This window comes from Mollisia scopiformis (assembly GCF_001500285.1).
Source record: "Mollisia scopiformis unplaced genomic scaffold LY89scaffold_20, whole genome shotgun sequence".
Classification (NCBI taxonomy): domain Eukaryota; kingdom Fungi; phylum Ascomycota; class Leotiomycetes; order Helotiales; family Mollisiaceae; genus Mollisia; species Mollisia scopiformis.
Window position 1 is genome coordinate 535,135 of NW_017263600.1, and position 23,122 is coordinate 558,256.

Below are 23,122 nucleotides of genomic sequence, written 5' to 3' on the forward strand. Positions count from 1 at the left end.
GAATCAAACCACTTATTGGGAGCGCTAATGGCAAAGAAGTAACATATGATCAAGGTGGTACACTGTAGTTCTTTCCCGCTGATATGATCCGTCGCGGAAAACCCCCTGCAGTTCGGCTGTACCCCACTTGGACCCCACATCTAGCCTATTCAACCCCGCCCCCGCCTCTATCGTGAAGTCTTCATAAAGTAAGTAAATTGCCAAATTCCCAAAGTAATTTCCAAGATGTCTTCCCCAGTTGCAATCGTAACAGGAGCCTCCTCCGGTATTGGTCTCGCTCTCACCAAACACTTACTATCTCAGAACTGGTCAGTCGTATTACTCGACGTGCAAAACCCTCCCGCCGAAGCTGCATTGCCAAAAGATAAATCATTATACATCCACTGTGATGTCGGAAGCTGGGATTCACAAGCAGCAGCCTTTAAGCAAGCCTTCGAATGGAAAGGACGCCTCGATTTCGCCGCCCTAAACGCCGGAATCGATGACCGCGACGACATTTTTCGAACCGCAGCACTGGACCAGGCTGAGTTCGGCAACCACGCTCCGAGAAAACCTGACATGTCCACTTTCGACGTCAATCTACTCGGTGCGTACTATGGAGCCAAGCTGTTCACGCATTATTACCTGCGAAATCCATCAAAGTCCAGGAAACTGGGATGTATCGTCATGACATCCAGTATGGCTGGTTTATATCCTCACGCCGGCGTACCGCAATATACCGCTACGAAATACGGCGTTGTAGGGCTGGTGCGTTCGCTGGCTCCTGTTGCGTTGAAAGTCTCGGGAATCAGAGTGAATAGTATCTGTCCAGCGTTTGTGCCTACGAACCTGGCGCCACCGGGGTTGATGGAAGCGTGGCCGAAGAGTGGGATTACGCCGATGAGCACGATTATGAGGGCCTATGATGAGTTTTTGGATGAGGAGAAGGCGTGGAATGGACAGTGTGTGGAGGCTTCGTTGGAGGAGCTTACGTATCGTGGGACGCCGGTCCCGCCTGGATCGGAGAAGGTTGAGATTGATATTCATCCGTTGAGGTTGTTTGATGAGATTTATAGGGAGAGGAATATTAAGTTTGCGAGGAGGTCGAAGATATAGTTTCCTGGGATATCTTTGAGACGAAATGGGGATCGTCGGGTCGAGAATGATCGGACAGAGAACTGTTAGTTACCACATAGCTGAACAACTACATCAAGCTAGTCGCCACTTCAAAAATTGGAGTATTTCCCTTTCCTCTTGTTCTGCTATTAGTTTGCTGTCAAAACCTCCCTGGCCGCTATATTCTTCCGTAAGCTAATGTTAGAATCCGTCCTGTAGTGAGAATAGCAAGTGCTAGCCTTGCACCTAAGTACTTTCTTTCACACACTGTAACTTCATCTTTTCAAGAATGGACAGTGGTCCAAACAACTTCCAAGCAACGGTTTCAGTATGTCCTACGTTTGGGGCACACAACAGAACAAAACTGGAACTGAGGTTCCTCCAAGGCCGCGGCGGGAAATTCACATCTCCAGGAGTATTCAGGCAAGTTGTGGTGATGTGGTGTCTAGGAGCAGTCTAGGTGAGAACTTTGAAGGCGTCCATATAGGCAGTGGCCACTCGTTCCATTCTGAGAAGTCTGGAGGAAGCATGAAGCAACTCGGAGGGGCGCAGATCTTCTATATGGGAAATGGAAAGGTGGGAGCTCACCAGTAAATGCAAAGATGGCTCAGCCATATTCAGATCGAGGCCACTGTCCTCAAGTGTTGGGATCCATGATAGCTTCTCAGCCACAAGAGCAGAAGTCACTAGAACTCTTACCGTAAATCCGCAGAGATTCTTTCCTGTCTAATTATTCTTTTGAATCTCGGTTGTTAGTCATTCTCTGACGATCAGAATCCAATTGCAGCTTCGTGGCTGAGTCCTCGGAGTTTTTTGGTGCAGGGATTCTCGTTTAACTTCCTGTCCATGCCTCGCTCGCGTCTTTTTCACAACGGCACGTGAATCTACCAAAATACTCTTTTCTGACGTTCTCTGACTACGACGCCTTTCTCGGCTCATTTGAGCTGCTCCACTGACGCAACATAAACAGTGGCAGTGTTTCGGTTCTTTGTCATGCTCTGACCCTTCAAATCTCACAAGTCTGGGGGAGGCTTCGTACATGCAATGGTAATCATGCCTAAATGTGACAAACTCGCGAGAGCTGAAATGTTTAAGCCCTGTCTTCTTCAACAGTATTGAGCTACAAATACTTTGTTATCCCCGTGGCATTATGTCTTTTTATCTTTATTTCCATTTCAGTCTCAGTCAGCGAATTTCTTGCGTCATTGCCCATCATGTCATTACTTTTGTTGGTTTCGATACTCTCTTTGACAGTTGAGCGCACAAGAGCACAGAATACTACTTCTAGTCCAGCAGTGGCTTTCTCCCAACTAACGCCCTCCACAAATCTCACTTGGACTCCTTGTCTTGGCACCTTCGAGTGCGCTCTGTTCGATGTATGTATAACCGCTGACACAGATCCGGAGTCTAGCTGATCAACATCTTTAGGTTCCACTCGACTACGCCAATCTTACCGGTCCACGAGCTTACGTCCCTCTCCTCAAGATACCTGCGACCACGACACCTTACAAAGGCATGGTTTTAACCAACCCAGGAGGACCAGGCGACTCTGCCATCGACGATTTGATCCAAAACGGAGCATACGAAGCCTCAACCGTAGGCTCGAACTATGACTTTGTAGCTTTCGAGCCACGCGGTATCGGATACAGCACTCCTGCTACGAATTGTACCTTCAACATCACTCCCATACCAGGCATTCAACAACGATCTCTGAGTCGACGTTCGAGTCAATCCACACAGCTCCATGGCCCTTACCTCGGCAGTACATTCTGGAACGATGATTACGAGGGTGCTATTGAAGTAGGACAAGTCTGCGAAGATTTGACAGGTGGATACACCGATGCCGGTCCATATATGTCGACCCCATACCTGGTGCACGATATGATCAGTATCGTCGATGCATTTGCCTCCAGTCCTCTGTCCGAAGGAGTCGAAGACCCATCTCTGGTTAATTTCTGGGGTTTCAGTTACGGCACCTTCGTCGCGCAGACTTTTGCTTCGATGTATCCTGATCGAGTGGGACGATTCGTCATCGATGGTGTTGTTGACCCGGATGACTACCGATCCGGAAACCTGCTGACCAACTTGCAATTTACCGATGAAGCATTCTCGTCATATTTTGTTTACTGCCATCTAGCAGGTCCGACCGTGTGTCCTTACGCTGCTGGATCCAGCGCGTTTGATATCTTCGAGAGATTCGAGCAAACAGTGGAGCGACTCGATGTTGTGACAGCAGAAAAAGAGGGTTGGGCAAATGCAACTGCAATGTCATTAGCATTGGAGGAAATCAAACAGTTCGCTCATAACATTGCTTATGAGCCGATTCTCGGCTTCCCTGATCTGGCTCCTATTTTGCTCTTCATGGACACCGCTTCGCAGAACATCTCAATGGATAGTATTCAGCAACTCGAGACTCTGCTTGGGCAAAACATCACGATTGGGATTGGAGGACTTGAATGGCTGAGAGCTGTGGCTTGTACGGATAATGGGAATACGGTGTACAATTACACATTGGATGAATTGTCGTATATCAAAGGGATAATGGAAGCACAAAGTTATGTTGGTGGGGAATTCTGGGCGAATTTGAGAGTTGAATGTTCGGGGTGGAGCATTGTTGGGAATGGGAGGTATACTGGTATGTTCTCACCTTGCTGTGCTGTGAGACAGTCCTTGATTGATCTTTGATAGGTGCATTTGGTGGAACAACGAAAACTCCAATGCTTTTCGTAAGCAACACGATTGATCCTGCAACACCATTCCCGAAGTAAGCCCCATCTTTCATCTAAGGTACTCGTCCACTAACAGGAGATGTAGTGGTATCAAAGGGACCAAGATCTTCCCTGGAGCGGAGATTGTCCTTATTGACGGTGCAGGGGTATGTTTCTCCTCCCTATTTCCTGTCATCTATTTAAGGTTTTGACTTATTCGCCAATAGCACACCACATTAGGGCCCTTGAACAAATGTGGAAACTCGAAAATCAATGCTTACTTCCAGAATGGAACACTCCCCGGAGACGACAACTTCTGTTCATTAGAACAGGGACCTTTCAATATTACCATAAGCGATGGGCTGCACAAGAGAAGCGACTTGAAGAGTATAAGGGACGGGATGAGGAGTTTAAATGGGCGAATGAGGATGCGCAGATTGTAATGTGGAGCGAGATCTTGTATCTGTATGCCGTTTAGAATCTTTCGTTGCAGTTTATCGTATTGTAGATCTGTCTTATTAATCTCGTCTTTGTACCCTGCAGATTCACAGATTCGAGATCCTCAGAAGATCTTCATCGCAAATGTGGCTCCATTTTTGCACTCCAATCCAACTTTTTCCATTCAAAAGAGTCATATATACATATCGGAAGAAGAGATGTTGTTTGGTTTCTTCAATACTAATTCTTAGTAGTAGATCCAATGTCGCCCCATCGAATGTTGGAGAAGACAACGTGAGTGTCAGGATGCTGAGACTGAATGTTCGACGGGCTGCCTTGTCCACTGGCACAAGGTCCATCGGTACCAGCATCGAGCCAAGCCATTTGTTGCGTAGGATCGTTCCAAATACTCATTGCGAGAACCACTATGAATTCTCGAGTCAGCATTTCAACCATATCTAAGCTCCAGAGACTTAGCAAGTACTCACTTCCGCGACCCAACGCCTGACCCATTCCAGTCAGACCACCAGTCGAACCTTCCGAACCACAACTAGAAATCGTCCCACCCCCACCGATCTGCTTTCCATTCTGGATATACTTCCGGGTCAATTGCGACAGCTTGCCCCCGCTAGCCGCGAACTGCGTAACAACAGTGAACACCTTGCTCGTATCCACCGTCTTGCCAGGCCCCCAATAATTATGCTGCCCACTCGCATACGGATTATATCCGCAGCCGTTTTTATCGCAGGTATTGCCTTTGCATGGATGTGGCGTCATGGCTGTCGCCATCGAGTTGGCTTCGAGGATGTCCATCTCGTTGCAGCAGTAGCCCTGGCATTGAGCATCACAATATCCATTTCCTCCTCCCGCTCCGCCAGTCCCACCGTCTGCTGCCATCTCTGATAGATAAAAGGCGCCATTCTCTCCGCAGGGAAGGGCGGAGAGGTCAACATCGACAGAGAGCTCCTGGTTGAGGAGACTCATGAGCACGTACTTCCCGTCATCGCCCAACAGGTATACGCGAGGAGATGCAGCATTCAGCGTCCCGTCAGTCTTGACGTAGTGATACATAGTCAGAGCATTTCCTGAGGTCGAAACTCCCATAGCAGCGTAGTCGGCCGCTGTTCTAGATCCTGCAGCACCGGCAGCCTGTTTGGAGTCTTTATCGAGGACGACGGTCGTGTTCTGCTGTACGCAGCCTCCCGAAGACGTGCATTTCCATGTCGGAAGTAAAGGATATTCCTCAGCAGCGTGCACAATCGGTATGCTGGCCAGTAGCGAGGCTACCAGGCCAATGAGCGAGAGTTTGAAGGACATGGCGTGTAAGTCGACTCGAAAAATCTGAAGCTGCGGTCAGGAAACATAAAGTTAGGGCATTCTCTACATTTATATTTATTCCTTGACAGCGGTCAGATAGATGATCACCTGCGGTGCAAACATCCGCAATTTAATGATCGTAGATTTAGGCATAATGTTACGGCTGTGGCCGAGCATGACAGGCTGGAATCGGTATTGTTCATTTCAGGGATTTCGGATTATGCGGGGAAATTATATTGAAATACCCGGATCTGGGTAAAGGCTAGCCGATTGGGAGAGAGTGGTCTACAAAATTATCCGTTTGAGTAGTTTGAATGCATCAAAGAATAGAGAAGCAAGTGCACTTCATCAACCTGAAAGCTAAGAAGCGGAGAAAGGAAGTCGTGAAGACATTCTACTGAAATTGTATTGAAATTTAAGCGAGTTACCCCTATTAAATATGATGCTGCGCAATCCAATAACTTTCGCATCGATTTCCAGGAGCGATTTCTCTTGAATTCTGGCCTAGCGGATCCAAATTGCAATTTAGTTGGTAACCTAAAGTATAGCTAGAAGCTCGTCTCATCGTTCCCACCTGTTAGCGTCCTTCCACGAATCAGTCAAAAACATAATATTCAATATTACGTTCAACCATATTCTTGTCAGACAAAATTCCTACACCCTCGAATAACGGGAAATGCACAATAGTGGTATTCTTTGAACTGTTAACATGTTCCTCAAAGCGAGATTTCCGGCCCCTAAATCGCCAGCATCGATGTCTTCACGACATGTCTTTAGAGACCGAATCTCGACCTTCTGGAACAAGCCTAGAGTATATGACATCAAACCAAAGGCAGCCGGATCGACACCGAACAAGACTTACCACTGCACTTTTTGCAAGCCTATAACAAAGGACGAAGTCATATATCTGGTCCTGGGTACTCCATTGTTTATTTAGATGCTAGACGTCTATGAGCGGAAGCGTCAGGCGCTATTTCAAGCAAAGCGAGATTGGGATATGACTTTCGATACCAAAAAAGGTGTACAAAATATGGAAATGGAAACACTGTTGCAAATCCAGAGTGTTGAAAAGTTTGGGCAAAAGTGGGAGAGTATTCCCGAATGGAGAAGGACGAAATGGGTCTGGATCTGGGAACGGGCAATTGAAATTGAGCAGCAGCAGAAGAGACTTAGGCAAAAGGCCTAGTCGGAGATAGTAATCCAGTTCAAATGCAGCTGCTGGAGAAAAATACTGTTCAGATTTTGACATCGTGACGATGGCTGATCCAACTCGTTCTTTCAAGCACTGGGAGAATCGAGTCACGGCAGCCGTAAGTACACACTAGTTTAACACTAATTAAATGTTTCATCTTTTGGTGCTTTTGAGAGGAGAATAATTAATACTTATTGGTATAGCAAGGCTTCAACATTTAACCCCTATTTAATTTCGAGTACAGCAGTATTTTACCCCGCACTTACCCCACATGTACTGATCTGACTTCGAGTTCGAGAATGAAACAAACCACTTTCTGTTCATGTATAGAATCCATTTGATTCGTACTTGAAAGAGGCAGACCTAGCCATGATCTTCATCTGGATGGCGATCGTGCTTTTCAAGAACTTCATATGGAAAATTGAAAGTCTGTACTGATTTGCTCAACAACCATCCCATCATTCTCCTCAAAGACGATCCAGTGAAGGCCCTTAGTGCTATTCTCTCCGATAGTCATCATATAAAGACGAGCCTGCTCCGCAGCCTCCTCCGCAGTTCTATCTTCGGTTCTCTTTCGCACAATCTTCATCCATCTGGCGGATGATCCCCACTTGGCCTCATACTTCTAGTCCGTCTGATCATCTGGCTTTTTGAAAGAGTTGCGTCCACCCAAGTTCAAAACCTCCAATGACTCCAAATCCAAAACGACTCTCTCAATAATCTCATCAATGCGCTTATCATCCGTTATGCCGGAATGTTTGTACGGGCGAGCATCCCAGAATCTCCGATTGGTGTTAAGCTTCTCATCTTCCAAGTCAAGTGTCAAGACTCGGAGCTGTGGACAGCATTTCTTAAGAGTCGTGGTAAGGATAGGGAGCATTCGAGCAAAACCCATCCTCGTGGGCCGATCACTATTTCGCCTCCCAAAGTGGTCACGGCAGTTTTCATACAGCCCTCTATAGCAACTTGAGTGAGGTGTGAGGTGTTGACACGACCAATGCGATGGAAGAAGTCAAGTATAGGATTTCCGACTACAAACTTTGCTCGGTATGCGTCTCGAAAATTGTATCGATGGCCGCGGAGGTCTGACTCTGCAGCTGCGGACTACCATCTGGATTTGCGGAATCCATATTGAGCGTCGCAAATGTTCAGAGCGCACAAGCAAAAAGACCAAGGGTGCGATTGTTCGGTACCGGAATGAATAAGGCTTGAGCCTGAGCTTGATTGTTTGTCAAAAGAGAAGTTCAAGTTCAAGGTGGAGCCTTGCAGTTTGGTGTTTCTGGAGAAAGTAAGGAAGGCTGATTAAAATTTCTAAGAGGAACTTAAGTACGTGCGTACGCCTCCAATATCTCTCTATTAACGACTGCAAGTGGCTTGCTCGCGTAAATGAAGTGGTCCATTGACCTAAAGCGGCTCGAAAAGATATCTGGTCTTGGAAGGAGAAAATTATTCTAAGTAATAATCTTGTTGCTTTGGGAAACAAATATCTGAGCCCAATTTACACAGAAACATTTGTACCATTGGTGTTTCTTTGCTTACTTTAAAATTCTTGTAATTATATCCAGATTAAAGTGACGTGAAGGGTATGATGATGAATATAAGTTTTTTTTGCATATTACTGTTGCGTACATTGCGAGAGGAGGACTTTTTGATCACACTGGATCAACCTCATGATTCTCAGAAGAAGCTCTAGAATTGTTTGTGTCTAGGATTTTCCTGACCACAAGATACGACAGAGTTGCGCCAAGTAATTCCCATTTATCTCCGCTGGTTTGTGACCTTTCTCCTGTCATTAAGACTTACCAAAGTCGACAACCAAGCAAAGAGAAAGTGCTAGATATTTGGTATTTACGATCAGGTCAGCAGATCGAGCAAGCTCCTGGGCTGTTCCGGCGAGCCTATGCATCGGAAGTGCTGTCACCTAGATCTCACGTGCTTAGGGAGCTCATCTAATCGAGTACAGTACATTCCCCTCATCGAGTTAGGTATACTCATCCTCATCAGAGCCTGCTGCTGCTTAGGTCTAGAAACTAAGACCGAAATGGCGAAACCTGGATTCGATGAATTGGTAAGATGCCCGTTAGTCATATGTTGGTTTCTTGCCACTCGATTATCTTACTTTGATCTCAAGAAAAGGAAACTCATGCGGCTTGAAAGTACTGAATTGCTGACGGACTTCAATTTCTGTGTATATTCTGTTTTCATGTTTTTTCAAATTTCTTCGAGTTGAAGTAACGTGCCTCCTTATTTCTAGCAAGCTAACATGTGATCAGGGTGTAAACACACTCGATAGCCTTGTAGATCATCTACCTATTCGGTGGTCCGGTCTCCTTAGGATATCAGTCGATTAATTTCCAGACCGGCACCGGGATTGCTTGGAACTTTGTATGTCTCACCCCAGATATGATGGCTAGGCAATGGCTGAGCTTGTCATCCACGAAAGTCTCATGTGGTCCAGAAAAGTGTCACAAATCGCCGAGTTGTAACCTTCGTGGCAAGGTCCCTTCCTGCTTATTGTCAAGTTTGTCAGCGGTTTGCTAGGTAACGATTTTCGGTAACGAGCTGATTTCAGGGAAGCTTATTTCCGAAAGTAGGATTCACATCGCATTTGTTGATCGTCCGAATTCCGTTCTTCGTATGCATTCAAACGAAGTGCTGATTGGCCTGTCGGCTGTTGGCTCGGCGCGCTGCAGGTCCATTGCAACCGGTAATGAGTGCGATCCCATGCAATCCATGCAGTCTAGCGGGGTAAAGCAATTGATCCTTGCCCTCTCCACTCCCTTACCATTTACTTTCCGCCGTAAGTAGAGGTCAAAACTCAAGCCCCAAGACTTTCATTTGCTCCATCGAACATTTTTCTTGAAAGAAAAAAAAAACCGGCCTTCGAGTGATGGCTTTCTTTAAGACAATGCTCTGGCTTTACGCTCTGCCGATTATTGGTTTCACTCGAGCCGATATCCTCTCCCTCCCCTCCAGCACCATCACAAGTGACTACTGTATTATTGGTGGTGGCTCTAGTGGAACTTATGCCGCAATTCGATTGCAGCAACTGGGCAAAACCGTTACTCTGATAGAAAAGAATTCGCGACTCGGCGGTCATGTCAACACATATTTCGATCCTGTCACAGGAAGCACATTCGATTATGGTGTAATCTCTTTTGACAATATCTCAGTTGTCACGGACTATTTCGAATACCTCGATGTCCCTCTAGCGCCTCTGAACTTCGAAGCCGGCTCATCAGTATTCGTCGACTTCGCAAACGACACCGTAGTTCCAGCTACGGCACTTCCGCAAGGGAATGTAACAGCCGCACTCCTCGGATATCTCGCTCAACTGGACAAATATCCAAACATCTCAAATGGCTACAACTTGCCAACTCCAGTACCTGAAGATTTTCTGATCACGTGGGGTGACTTTTTGCAGAAGTACGAGCTTGGTGATATGGCGTACACTGTGTACACTTTCCTACAAGGAGTGGGAAACATCCTTGCTCAACCGACACTTTATATCTTCAAGTACTTGACAAAACGCACTGTCGAGAATATCCTAGGTCTTGGCTTCCTCTCGACATCACACCATGATAACCAACAACTCTACAACAACGCTCTTGCAAAGCTTGGTCCCAGCGCCTTCCTCAGTAGCAATGTCACTCAAGTCACTCGTCTCTCTGACAATGTCGAAGTTCTCGTCTCAACTCCCTCTGGTCCAAAGCTCATCCAATCTTCGAAACTGCTTATTGCAATTCAGCCCAAAATCGAGAATCTCGGATTCCTAGATTTGGACTATGAAGAAGCAGCGCTCTTCGGAAAATTCAACAACAGCTATTATTGGGATGCTGTCCTTCGAAACACAGGTATCCCAGACAATATTTCTTTGGTGAATGTCGATTTGGCTGCTCCATACACTATTCCCGCCATGCCAGCACTCTACAACATAGATTACTCAGGAGTCACGGATCTACAGACTGCGTACTACACCAGTCCTTCTTACTTCTCCGACGAGGAAGTCAAATGCCAGATTTTAGCGACAACTGCGAAGCTAGTCGAGCTTTTGGGTTATCCGGCACCAAATGGGACGACGGAATTTGTTGGTTTCAACAATCATGCACCATTCGAGCTTACTGTGTCTGTGGAGGATATTGCAGACGGTTTCTATGATAAATTGAATGCACTGCAGGGAGCTCGTAACACGTTTTGGACAGGTGCAACGTGGCAGGCGCATGATTCGAGTGAGATTTGGAATTGGACGGAATATACACTTCTGCCACAACTTCTAGCTTAATCATTAATCCTTAGTATAAATGGTCTTTTTTATCAGCCTAGAGTATCGCAAGAAATAGGCTTCTTCTTGACCCAAATCATCTGATGCCACGCTGCCGTCACTATTGATCATCATGCAACATAATCGAGTTTTGAACAAAGACTTACGCTTGCAAACAAGGAATGCTGATACTTGGTTTTCATTGTTCTCGCACTCGGCCGTACATTTTCATCTCGCGAAATACCCGCCCTTCAAACACAACAAAGAATAAAGCACATTTTGTTACACATCAGCGCAAATTTTTTCTAGCATGGGTGGAGCGGTTTTCACATCAACATATGTAACCAGAGAACTAGAGAGCTAATCTCCGAAGAGCCGGTCTCGAGACAACAATGGCCAGAGTCCTCGACCAAACCTTCGCCTTCGGCAGTGAACTTGGTCCAGGATGGAAAGGGAAAAAGATTCTTGGAAAAGGAGACTTCGGAATTGTGAGCTTATGGGAGTACGTCGGAGATGAAGCAAAGACTCCTGCCATAACCCAAATAGTAGTGAAACAAACCTATGGCAAACCACCTCCCGATCCATTCTTCGAGAATCGTGTCATGAAACAGCTTAGCATAGGGAAATCTAAGCATATCGTCAGGCAGTATAGGGATGCATACGAAGCCCAGTTTGCTCGAGGAAAATCATTTGTCGGGATTTATTTGGAATATTGTCCAGGCGGAGATCTGACTGTGTTTTTAGATCCACTTCAAAGCCTCATACCGAGTTCCAAGCTTAAGAAGGATCTTCTTCTTGAGGTAGATTTATGGGCAATGTTCTTTTGTCTGGCGTCGGCTGTTGCTTTCATTGCTAGAGGCACTGAAGATTTCAATGCCGCTCCCGTGTTGCAAGGTCTTTTCTCAACCGAATTAGTACACCTTGAGTAAGTTATTAGAAAGCATCTTGGATTGTAACTAATGTTGAAACAGTATCAAGCCTGACAACAGTAAGAGCAATATCCTACGCTGAGTTTCGCAAACTTACTCGCAGAAGTTTTCTTAGGCAATCGTGACGAAGACCATGTCCGATATCCGATCTTAAAGGTGAGTAGGAGACTTGTATCTGACTGGTTCAAATTTGATGGATGTCTAGGTTGGGGACTTTGGTTCTGCTCGAAGCGAAGCCAAGAACCAAACCAAGTCCGAATTTTCGAAGATTATACCAGACATCGGTGGTGCCGCAGGATGGAGAGCTCCCGTAAGAAGTTTCGCTAAATATTCAAAATGTCTGAGATTGAAGCTGAAGTTACATAGGAGTACGGGAAAGAAGCGAAAAATATGAGGAACCCAAGAAGAGGAGCGTGCTCTAATATATTTCAAATTGGATGTATCATGCATGCTCTTCTAATGCTCGAGAAGAAATACCCCGCATTGACTAAAAGTTCGCCTTGGCAAGGTCCGTTCCGTGGAAATAATCTTCAAAGAGGCCAGGCCAAGTACACCCACGGCCAGGATTTGTTCAGACAACAATGGGCTGCTTTGTATTCGAATACGTTGAGGGAACTAATTATGGAATGCTTAATGTTCGAGCCAGACGACCGTCCTTTGCCAGGAGATCTCCAGAGGAGAGTTGCAGCGGGGCTGGACGCTTCGAAAGCCGCAGCTGAAACACTGAAGTTGTTTGAAAACAATCAGAATCCTCCTGTAAAGAGCTTTGAACACATTGCAATAGTAGGATAGGATCCATTTAGCTTAGAATATAAGCCTTAGGTTTGTTGCAAAATGCCAATAGCCGTTCTGATATTTTGGGCTACATTATTTGATCGTGCACCAAGTTCCACCAGCTCCTTCATTTCGTTGTTTAGTGTATCTCTCTAGTCTCATCGCTGAAGACATGTCTGTATTCTCTTACCATCATGACAGCAGCCTTTGAGCGAGCCTACGACCAAGCAAAAGGAGTCCATCTCCTTTGAACCACCTCTTCCATATTTCTCATGTTGCTCTCCACGTCATGTACATGAACATACTACTTGCATATACAGCTAGGAGAGATATGAAAAACAAAAGCTTGCATGGACAGTGAAAGTTCTCTTTCAACTCTTTGGAATCTGTGGATCGGTGCTGCATCCTTTCAAGAAAAGCATAGACACTTCGACAGCCACTGGTAGTATTTGACTCTGTTGGAGTTTCTTTCAAGCGTTTAATTGCATTCCAGCCATTTGCAGGAACCTCTTCTTTCATGTCTTCGTTTATATCAACTCAGCATCGGTCTCCTTAACCCCCCTTACTTTCAATGGCCAGGTCGATCAACAACTCCTATCTCCGCCCTGTTGCCCGTTTCCTCCCCACGATATGACTTTGTCCTGTTTTCGACATTGTAACGAAGTAAGGCCCACACCAACGCTGTTCACTCTGGTTCCTAGGGTCCAGAACAGCATAAATGGATTCGGCCAAAATGCCTCGATTTGCTATTCGAAGCATGTCTTGGCATGTGAATCCGACATTAAGCTCTATTTCACCGTGGTTTATGGCGTTGAATGAGCTGATCACTGCTAGCGTAAGTCCCGCTTCTTTTGTGACGACTCCTATTACTGACAAGTTACAAGACTCGTGCTTCGAGCGACCACACGTCAGAATGGCTTCTGTCAGCAGACTTGTCAAGTTATCATGTGCTCCATAACCGTCACTACATTGGATACTCTAGCGATCTCATTCAAGACAGTCGTCATTCCGTCGAACTCCCAAATCCATCATATACTAGATTCTCCCCGCAACCATTGACAGCTTGACGTAACTGAAACATCTAACTCTACCCTGACATCAGAGGTTGATGTACGACTGGGGAACCTTCTCAGACAACTTCCCCAGTACTACCTTCCTCCCGAGTCAAGATAGTCACAAAACACACAAAAAATGGTTTTACGATGTCCGGAAGAGTTTTTGTACATAAGTTTCAACGCGTAAAGTACAATGACAAGGATAGCGTGGGAGGTACTGGAGAGTCTCGGACCATTCGCAATACGAAAGACACCACACTGTAAGTTTGGAGAACTTGGTGCTCGACAAGGATGAACGCTGACGACTATACCTCATCAGTATTACATGCTATGCTCTACACTACTCAGCATTACATTTCGCAAAGTGGATGCATCGAAAAGCAAGCCCTTTGCTGAGCTCAAATCGTTTGGTCTGCAGTGAGGTTGGTTTGGTGGGGCGGTTCATTGGAATGCCAGAACTCTTAGATGGTGGTCCCAGTTGATCATGGTGATAAGTCTCTTCGGATGTAGACTGAGAAGTCGGATTTCACTAGCATTGAGCCGATTTTATCATAACTCAGAGCTATGTCGTCCTTCTGTGGGTTATAGTAGAGGTTCTGGACGTATCGGATTGCTACATTTACGTGGTTGCGAGTCTCGACAGCATTGAGCGAGTCGGATGAGGCAGGTCAAACTCTAGAATATCGAGCTAAAAATATCGAGACCAACTCTGCAAATACCTTCTTTATATGTGTTTAAAAGTGACTTTCAGATCTCAAGTGACCAAATTTTCATCGTTGTGACTGTGCCATTGAGGACCTCGGACTATACAAAGTGATAAGCTTGGAAAAATTGTTCAAAATTGATCGCACTATCACGTCGTTTCTATATCATTCTTAAGTCTGCGGCTGCGAATTGCATTCACCAGCACCAACAATTGATTATTCAAGCGAAAGTGGGGCAAGGGTTAAAGGGGGCGGGGTAGAATCTTGAGTACCAAGATTACCTTCCACAATTTCGTCGGATCTCTGTCACACCAAAGTCAATAAACTTGGGATGGTGGGCTCGTCTGAATAGTTTCCCTTTATAAGTTTAAGGGAAACATGCCTTGTTCCAGATAGTCTGATAACCACTAAGTGCATTGGCAGGTCTAACTTTAGTTGCTAATTGACAAGATAGGCAACATGATTACTTTCGTCATACAATGGCTGACATTTAGATGTCGATAGCTATATTTCTGACCACTTCTTCAATTCTATAACCTCAATCCGTTCGATCAGTAATGCTTCAGTCTTCTCGTCTTCACATTTTCTTTTGTCACAACTGTGCTACTTCAATACATTGCTTCCATAAAAACAACCTTTGGTTTTTACAATTTCATTCACCATCACGAATTCTCGATTGCTTGATCGTCACATTCGCTGTTTCAGCTACTGTCATACCTACCTCGATCCATTCGAAGCATACTGGTGCTTTTGGTACCAAGAATATGTTGATTTTATACACCTCTCACCTCTTCACATTGCATCTCCTCTCGAGATTAAATGTAAGCCATGGGTCAGAACCTCTCCACCGCTGCCAAACACAAAACAAGAAGCTCTCGAGATATCCTCGGCCCTCGATGTAAACGACATGACAAGTGTTGACCTAGCCAGAGTGGGCTTCCTGAATCACCTAGTCTTCAAGATCGATGTTCTAACAACGCCATTGAAGTCGTAACTGGTACAAAGATCAAAACAAGCTATTCAAAACGACTGTTACATCTACTGCGTTGACCTTTGATTCAAGGCATAAAAGCCTAGCTATGGATAGCAGATTCACTTGAGTAGGAAGAGTGTATCGAACGGCTGTGTGGTTCCTGGTGGGTCCATCGACAGCTCTGACAGTGACCCAACTCCGACTCTCGCTCTCCATACATCCACGCTCGAGCAAAGGGCGTGTTACCATATACTCATCTGACCCCTTGACAATGCTCCATCTTCCCCGGTGCAATGAATTGCTTTCTTCTGCCGGGCTCTCCACCACATCCATCTCCTAGTGTCCGAACAAAAGACGATCAACCAACTCTCTGCTGCATATTGTGACGCCAATCGCAATCCTATAGGATTTTCAAGGTTACATACTTTCACCCTGTGGGTGGAACGCTTGTTGCATAGGCAAGCAATCCTGCAGTCCACATATTTATTTGTCTTGATCTTGAGATGAGTGTGGAGAATGCGGCGCCGGGCGTCGCATATGAATGGTGCTCATTCGGTGCCGTAATCTTCGAATAATCACTTCTTGAACAGTCAGCAGACCGTGAGCCGCCGTACTCCGACACTTCGGACCGTTGGTTCGCCTAGAGCGGCCCTTTTGGCCCCCTTTTGGCCCCCTTTTGGCCCCCTTTCCTAAGCGAAGCTAAGAACTAGGCTACAGAGCCGAGGTAAGGGATATCGTGAGAAAGTTGTGGACGGCGAGAACGAAAGCGAATGTTGGTGACAAAATATGTCCTCTTCGGTAGGTTGGGCGGCAAATCTGGCGCGGTGTGTCACCTCTGGGTGATGATGCATGTGCAACAAGGACAAGGCCACCGGTAGCTCTATCAGGCAGGAGAGACATAATGTTTATCGCGAATTGTGCCATTTCCTCCAACAGCAGGAGGTATTGTCGGAAACAAACACCCGTTCTTCACTTCCTAAACCAAGCGCCAGAAACACACGATGTACCTAACCTTGACAACTGAACAGAAGCATGTGGTAAGACATGAACCCCAAGCCCCTCAATAACTAGAATAGTCTGTTCCAGGACTCTTGCTATCACGTGACGAGTCTCTCAAACTCACTTTAGACAGTTCGTTGACCAGTTTCTCATTCTCCTCTGTCAGAATCTCAACTTTTTGCTTTAGATCTACGACAAGTCGAGCTTGCCGGTCTCTAAAATGGCGTTGTGACCTTCTATTCTGCTCCAATCGTTTCTACTTATCGTCAGGATTGGCTGCAGTACATGATTAAGTGCGACTGACCTCACGAGCCTCTTCAGGAGGCATGGATCCCTTTCTTTTCTTACGTTTCGTTGCTGACTCGGGTGGCGTCAAGTTACGGGCCCCTTCTCCACTGCTTGTTGCGGGAGCAATTGTCGAATAAGCGGGTTGTGACAAACCAGTTGCAGTAGTGTAGTAAGACGAGGTTGTAGACGAACTTGATGTTGCATACGTTGACGGGAAAGCGAGTTGTGAATAGCCCAAGCTTTTAATTTGCGGTGCATTGTAATTTGAGTAATTCTGTTGCGAGCTTAGAGGGCTGCTATCGATATAACACAGGCATTCGGTGAATGGCAGAGCACAAGCCTGGCACCAGTATTCATCGCTCGCGAGACTTCCATTATTTTGGCTATCTTGGTCGTACCCGAATTGTTGATCAAATGTTGACTGTTGCTCATTAGGATGAGAAGAAATGGAGATGAGGGCAGTGTTACATATTGATTTGTTGCTGGTCCTGTGTTTTTTTGTTGAGAATAACGATCCATTATGTTGACACAAGTCCTAGTGCGGTTATTTTGATGAGGATCACGGTATCGATGAGATTAACTTTCAAGATCGAAACTAAAAGATCGTGGCGAGCAGGTAAGACGGAGGATATTAATATCATTGTGGAGCCTCTCCTCGTGACGCTTCAGGGAGATTATTGTGCAATAACAGATTTCCCGAGCCTAATTTGCAAATCACGTAGGGTGGCTTAAATATGCAGTTGGTTTTTTGAAATTGGGTGAAGATGCGGCACGGGGTGGTCGGGGCGAGTACGGACATTACCAACGCACGATGTCTGGGCCCATTGAACAGAGTACCGAGAAAAGTACAATGCGGTGCGACGTCATTGCCAACGTGGAGATGCAGTCTTAATGATTTGAATTGTGTCTGGACTCCCGTATAAACGAGAATGCCGAGGAAAGTGTCACCCGTAACAGGTGAATTTTTGTTATGGTCAGCCAAAGGCTCAATCAGGCAATTTAATGGAGCTTCTCGAACACGATTGAGTTATTCTATGCACAGCATGGGACTAAGATTCGTAAGATGTGACTTCTTAACATGGACTAGATTTATCGGGTGCAAATGCACCCCTGAAATTTGATAATCTTGCCCGACTTATGTCATGCAAGAATCGTATCATCTACACGGGAAAAAAGGAGGTGTAAGCAATGCCCACGGGTCCTTTTACGTGGACCTTGACAGGTGTTGTGCTGAAGTCGGTTCTGATTTGACGATTTGGGCTTTTGAATGGGTCTCGAAATGCACGGTCGATTATTCATCTTTCGTTCCTTTGCTCAAACAATCTGTTTCCTTATAGGTACTTATTCTTCACCGCAAGCTTAACCTCGTCGCAAACTTCGAACAGGACAATGTAAATATTGAGGAACGAAAAATTGGGCGAGGTTTGAAAATAGGATTCAGAAAAGGAGTAATACAGAGATGGCTAGATAGTGTAGACTTACCACTTTAGTCCCCGAACGGCAAGGAGTCTTGATCTCAGGATCCCGGCACTCTTTAGTAGACTTGCCTTGTATGCACAAAGCTTTTTGTGGACAGGATATTTTCTTGTCAATCTTCAGGCATTCCGAGTTATCAAGGTGCGGACATGGGTCACTTGACAGCATGCATGCATTCGAAAGCGCTCCAACCAAATACCTGTGCCTGGGCATGCAAGCAGATTAGTCACTATCTCTGTACAAAAACGGATCCGAATTGGTAGTCAGCACGAGGTCCCTACAGAGCTTTCAGTAAGAACAAGCGCTCTCTGGACCGACAAATTGATTACTAATACTTTGGTGTCTTTCCGCAGATCTAAAGGGTGGACATGCTAAGCGAGCAGCCGCGATCAACGCCTTTGGAATCGATTCAGCAAGAGCAACTAATATTCGACCATCTTAATTGAAGTTCAACCCATTAGTCTCGTGAATAGACTTTTGACGTTCGAATTCTGTCTCGGGTAGGTAACATTTTGAAGTTTCCACGCAGCTTGATTACAGGCATTAATCAAAAGTTGAGCTTTTCATATCGTGCACATGCTCGAAGGGTGCGCCTATAACTTGATCCTTTCAGAGCTCTTTGTTAGAACAGGAAATGGGGGAAAACGAGTAGCCAGTACAAATAAAGTCAAGGACAGTGTAACTCGGTAGGGCTAACGTCGACATGAAGCACAAACCTATCTGGGGATTCCCACAACTACGGGATAAATTCTGATCTTACATTGTGGTTTTCGGAACCCATGTTGGCGCCGGCCTCTGGTAAGTCAAACCCAAGCCCATGGGTTCTGGAATACTTGGACTATGGGAAATCGCGCCAAAGCAGTGAGACGGAACTGACAGCTGGGTTTCTAAAAGATGTATGCAAGATCCATATTAATCGTACGATTCTGGTGTCACCTCGACATAAATTCTCCTCGCCGGCCTTGAAAAGCAGAAGAACCTTCACGTGATGGCTAGGCATTTGGTATCAAAAGGTTGCGCAGGACTTGAAAATCAGATTTCCTTGAAATGTTTGACAGTCGCATTACTCCACCCGGGCATGAATACAAAGCTTCGATTTCCACGATCAAAGTCATAGTATTACTTTGTCACGCGTAGGATATTCCTCGAATTTATGTGGAGAACATATTACTTAACAGCACACATGCTCTTTCCCTTCAAAGCAAAAGGCTTTTCCATCTCCGGAACAGTAATCCTTTATGCAGTGTGATATCAACGCATAATAACTCACAAGAAGTGGAAGCAACTCGATAAGTGATTTCTATGGAGTCTTGCATCATCACGATTATGCTAGGCTCGCTTCTGTAAGAAGGCGGGAGAGCGAGGCCAGTTTCTACCTTTGTTTGTGAAGGAATAGGGCATGATATCCCACCTTCACGGAACCAGCCATGAATATCGGCACAAGATATTGCCACAAAAGGGCCCTATGGGTCTGGACTTGAAAGTTGCACGAATCAGTAGATGAGGTCGAGTGCCAACGTCCGTGGGTGGCTTTTTCAATGATCGCTGCAGTTATGTCGCCATATGCTACAGGATCACGATACGTAAGGGAAGCTCATATATACTGCGGGAGGATATAGATCAATGAATTTCCCTGGGTGTATTTCAGACAGATTATCATCGATCACATCTCTAAGTAGTTCTTGGATACTCTACCATCATGGCTACAGTAGTGTGGACCCTCGATCACTCTGACTCTCCTCCTGAGACTGAAGCAAGTTCTATCCAAGGTGCCGATGGCAGTAAGAACGAGAAGAACGAGAAGAACGAAAACGTTCGAGTTGTTGTAGAACCACTTCCTCTGGGAGAGCCACTTAAGGATACCAAGAAATACTGGTGGCCAAGATCGCGACCTGTTGACCCTGATGCTATTGCAACTCAGATATCTGTCTACGACGATCCAGAGGTCGCTAAGTTGTACATACCCAGACCAGATTGTGAGAATCTTCATCGGTTTGACCCTTCAGCTCGCTGGACATGGCGCGAAGAAAAGGTATCACTTACACCTTATGTGTTGCTCATTGTCTCCGAGTAAGACTTTGCTAACCCTTCTTAAGGCTTTAGTAAGGAAGATAGATCTCAGAATCTTCCTCTTTGCTTGTGTAGCCTTTATGTCTCTGGAGATTGACCGCGCCAATCTCACTCAAGCTGTGTCAGACAACTTCTTGAAGGATCTGAAGCTGACGACCAATGGTTAGCTGTGACCAGCTTCCCTAATTCAACTACTTTCTGACATCATTTGATACAGATTACAATCTTGGAAACACTGTCTTCACAGCTTCTTTCATGTGTGCAGAGTTGCCTTCCCAGCTGGTCTCAAAATGGTATGTGCACTCGAACACGAACAAGTGGAATATTTTAATCAAAGATAGGATGGGGCCTGATCGATGGATCCCAATGCAGATGATTTTGTGGAGCATAGTAGCTGCATCACAGTTCAAATTGAACGGCCGCGCATCATTTCTAGCTACTCGTTCCTTATTGGGAATCCTTCAGGGCGGATTTATTCCTGATGTAGGTCTTCAGAAACCAACAGGAAGTACACACACTTGCTAACGCGAAAAGATGAACCTATATCTATCTTGCTTCTACAGTAGTGCAGAGTTACCAGGTCGCCTGTCCTGTTGGTGGTCCACGATGACAAGTGCAATAATCATTGGCGCTTTCATGGCCTTTGGTATTCTCCATTTGGACGGCAAACACGGCGTAGAAGGTTGGCGATGGCTTTTCTTGATTGAAGGGATCTTCACTGCTGTTGCGAGTCTTTCAGCCTTCTTCTTCATGCCTGCAAGTCCTACTCAGACCGCGGGCAGACTGAGGGGCAAGAAAGGGTGGTTTACTGCACGGTATGGTCTCTAGCAGATACTGTCTCAGCTCTTAATGATGCTAACATTATGACTTCCACAGAGACGAGACGATAATCGTCAATAGAGCTCTCCGTAACAATCCTTCCAAAGAAACAATGCATAACAGGCAACCTATCACACCCTACCTACTATTAAAGTCGCTCAAAGATTACCACCTGTGGCCAATGTAACCTTTGCTTGGGCCCGATACTACATTTTCCAGTTTTACTAATACTTCTTTCACCAAAAAGATACTTGATTGGACTTGTCTTCCAAATGCCTATGGGTCCTCCTAACCAATACCTGACTCTGAGGTGTGTACAACTCACTGACACTATAAAGAGGGATGGCCTGATTTCTGGGACACAGTCTCAAAGGCCTTGGATTCGATACTTTCCAAACCAATCTTTTGGATATACCAAGTCAGGTCCTCTCGATTATCAATCTACTAGCCTTCACCCAGCTCGCCGGTCTCACGAATGGGCTTGCTTTCAACGGAATCATTGGTCAAGTGCAGGCTTCGGCGCCGATATTAAATTATTCGATAATATCGTGCCGATATCGAATCCGTTGAATGAATAAAAAATATCGTATCGTCCAAATTAGGAAGTACGATGTTGAATGAATAATCGAATATATCGCATATATCGGGAATAGGAAATTAAAAGCTCGATATATTAAAATTAGTACTGAAAGCCTTGTTTTTGAGGATATATTTCTTGGATTCCTAAATTTTGAGGCATACTCGGTCAAATAAGTGGCGTTCCATTCAGCTCAAGTAATATTAGTCAACTTTGAGCCACATTGCGGCTCAAGTCTTAAAGCCTGAGGCTAGCATGTCAGCCGGCCAGATCCGACCATTTGCCCGATTGAATCCGACTATCCATAGCAAGGGTTCTATTGGCTACGGCGCTGGAACAACTATTTTACGGTCACGTGTACGATATTTCCGAATATTGATTCGAATGATGCCAAATCACTTGAATAATATTCGAGTCGAATAAGACCTTGCTCGATATTTATTCAATATTCAACGATATTATATCGTAAATATCGGAGCCGAAGCCTGGTCAAGTGTGGGCATTGCCATTTCTCATCGCCCTTCACATATTTGCTACTCGGCTATCCGTCCAATCATTCTGTTCAAGTTGGTAAGCTACCATCAGTTTACCCTTTACTGGTGTAATTCAGAATAGATTTCTAACCATCACTGCTCATTTTTAGGCTGGGCTTCACGCAACGCAAATACGGTCCGTACCAGAACAGTATCAACTGCCATGTATAACATGTGCGCACAAGCAGGTTCAATCGTGTATTCCAACATATACCGCGCAGGTAAGTTGTCATCCGATTCCAAAATAAGGATAAAGCTAAGCCAAATAAGACGATGCACCACGGTATCGTCGAGGAAATAAGGACTTGATTGGGATTGTCAGCCGAAACATCGTCTTGTGTCTTGTGGTAAACTTCTACTACGATTGGGTAAACAAGAGAAGAGACAAGATCTGGAATGCTTGGACTCCGGAAGGGAGGGAGAATTACCTCCAAACAACAAAGGACGAGGGGAGTAACAGATTGGACTTCAGATTCACTCGCTGATGCGTTGTGTCTCGGCCGATATACGTGGAGAAATAGTTCGCTCATGCAAGGGAGTTCAGGAGCCGCACTGTTGGAGACTTGATTTTCATTTGTCGTATAAGATGGTACATGAGACTCTGTCGGTTGATTGTAGATGATGATGAAGATTCACTGTCTCTAATGTTAATAATTCATCATTGCAGACTGAAAAATATTCCTTCCTTCGAAAGCTAAGTGTGCACGTGCCAAAGCACTTTGTATACAGTTTCAAAATTTCAAGCTACTTTCTATCATTTTCAGTGCTAGCTTCTGCATACGATTGTGGTTAAAGATTAAAGGCGAAGAAAGCAGATAATGCGTCTCCAGTTGCAGGACCTGGTGGTGGAAATAAAGCCCCATCAGCCCCTCGGTTATACCCCCTTTTCACTTATCTCGGCTATCACTTGTCAC

The 23,122-nt window shown here is 45.4% G+C and overlaps 7 protein-coding genes across 7 annotated transcripts; 5 read left to right on the plus strand and 2 right to left on the minus strand.

The window, feature by feature from the left end:
- The first annotated feature begins 203 nt into the window (after nucleotides 1–203).
- LY89DRAFT_687800 (NAD(P)-binding protein) lies at nucleotides 204–1,201 on the plus strand. Its single transcript, XM_018215581.1, has one exon. It carries the CDS (start codon nucleotides 226–228, stop codon nucleotides 1,093–1,095), a length of 870 nt encoding a protein of 289 aa, XP_018067216.1. The 5' UTR covers nucleotides 204–225; the 3' UTR covers nucleotides 1,096–1,201.
- Nucleotides 1,202–2,309: 1,108 nt separating this feature from the next.
- LY89DRAFT_709405 (alpha/beta-hydrolase) lies at nucleotides 2,310–4,147 on the plus strand (the record flags this gene model as incomplete). Its single annotated transcript, XM_018217756.1, has 6 exons — nucleotides 2,310–2,471; nucleotides 2,581–3,340; nucleotides 3,371–3,730; nucleotides 3,784–3,859; nucleotides 3,910–3,970; nucleotides 4,031–4,147. Coding segments are annotated over 6 exons (1,536 nt in total), but the record flags the coding sequence as incomplete, so codon positions are not given.
- Nucleotides 4,148–4,481: 334 nt separating this feature from the next.
- Nucleotides 4,482–5,614, minus strand: LY89DRAFT_709406 (glycoside hydrolase family 7 protein; the record flags this gene model as incomplete). The annotated part of the gene is made up of 2 exons (XM_018217757.1): nucleotides 4,730–5,614; nucleotides 4,482–4,666 (listed from the first exon to the last, which is right to left on the minus strand). Exons 1-2 carry the CDS (start codon nucleotides 5,556–5,558, stop codon nucleotides 4,482–4,484), a joined length of 1,014 nt encoding a protein of 337 aa, XP_018067218.1. The 5' UTR covers nucleotides 5,559–5,614.
- Nucleotides 5,615–9,604: 3,990 nt separating this feature from the next.
- Nucleotides 9,605–11,068, plus strand: LY89DRAFT_687801 (flavin-containing superfamily amine oxidase). The gene has a single exon (XM_018215582.1). The coding sequence runs from the start codon at nucleotides 9,641–9,643 to the stop codon at nucleotides 11,030–11,032; it is 1,392 nt and encodes a 463-aa protein (XP_018067219.1). The 5' UTR covers nucleotides 9,605–9,640; the 3' UTR covers nucleotides 11,033–11,068.
- Nucleotides 11,069–11,403: 335 nt separating this feature from the next.
- On the plus strand, nucleotides 11,404–12,732 carry LY89DRAFT_737769 (kinase-like protein; the record flags this gene model as incomplete). Its single annotated transcript, XM_018220297.1, has 5 exons — nucleotides 11,404–11,936; nucleotides 11,983–11,999; nucleotides 12,047–12,096; nucleotides 12,146–12,250; nucleotides 12,307–12,732. 5 exons carry the CDS (start codon nucleotides 11,404–11,406, stop codon nucleotides 12,730–12,732), a joined length of 1,131 nt encoding a protein of 376 aa, XP_018067220.1.
- A 3,669-nt stretch (nucleotides 12,733–16,401) lies between these two features.
- LY89DRAFT_195516 (uncharacterized protein) lies at nucleotides 16,402–17,374 on the minus strand. Its single transcript, XM_018205735.1, has 3 exons — nucleotides 17,202–17,374; nucleotides 16,750–17,154; nucleotides 16,402–16,701 (listed from the first exon to the last, which is right to left on the minus strand). The coding sequence occupies exons 1-3, from the start codon at nucleotides 17,250–17,252 to the stop codon at nucleotides 16,507–16,509; spliced, it is 651 nt and encodes a 216-aa protein (XP_018067221.1). The 5' UTR covers nucleotides 17,253–17,374; the 3' UTR covers nucleotides 16,402–16,506.
- Nucleotides 17,375–19,908: 2,534 nt separating this feature from the next.
- LY89DRAFT_652205 (MFS general substrate transporter) lies at nucleotides 19,909–22,953 on the plus strand (the record flags this gene model as incomplete). The annotated part of the gene is made up of 11 exons (XM_018212190.1): nucleotides 19,909–20,241; nucleotides 20,306–20,441; nucleotides 20,497–20,572; nucleotides 20,621–20,762; nucleotides 20,814–21,094; nucleotides 21,156–21,281; nucleotides 21,346–21,408; nucleotides 21,464–21,646; nucleotides 22,160–22,245; nucleotides 22,319–22,429; nucleotides 22,479–22,953. The coding sequence occupies 11 exons, from the start codon at nucleotides 19,909–19,911 to the stop codon at nucleotides 22,691–22,693; spliced, it is 1,752 nt and encodes a 583-aa protein (XP_018067222.1). The 3' UTR covers nucleotides 22,694–22,953.
- Nucleotides 22,954–23,122: the final 169 nt, after the last annotated feature.

Excerpts from the sequence above, each read along its gene's own strand:
- LY89DRAFT_687800 (XM_018215581.1), top strand. The coding sequence starts at position 226 with ATGTCTTCCCCAGTTGCAATCGTAACAGGAGCCTCCTCCGGTATTGGT.
- LY89DRAFT_687801 (XM_018215582.1), top strand. The coding sequence starts at position 9,641 with ATGGCTTTCTTTAAGACAATGCTCTGGCTTTACGCTCTGCCGATTATT.
- LY89DRAFT_195516 (XM_018205735.1), bottom strand. The coding sequence starts at position 17,252 with ATGGATCGTTATTCTCAACAAAAAAACACAGGACCAGCAACAAATCAA. Across the intron at positions 17,155-17,201 it reads GACCAGCAACAAATCAATAT|TCAACATTTGATCAACAATT; the intron begins GTAACACTGCCC and ends AATGAGCAACAG. Across the intron at positions 16,702-16,749 it reads CTCCTGAAGAGGCTCGTGAG|AAACGATTGGAGCAGAATAG; the intron begins GTCAGTCGCACT and ends GACGATAAGTAG.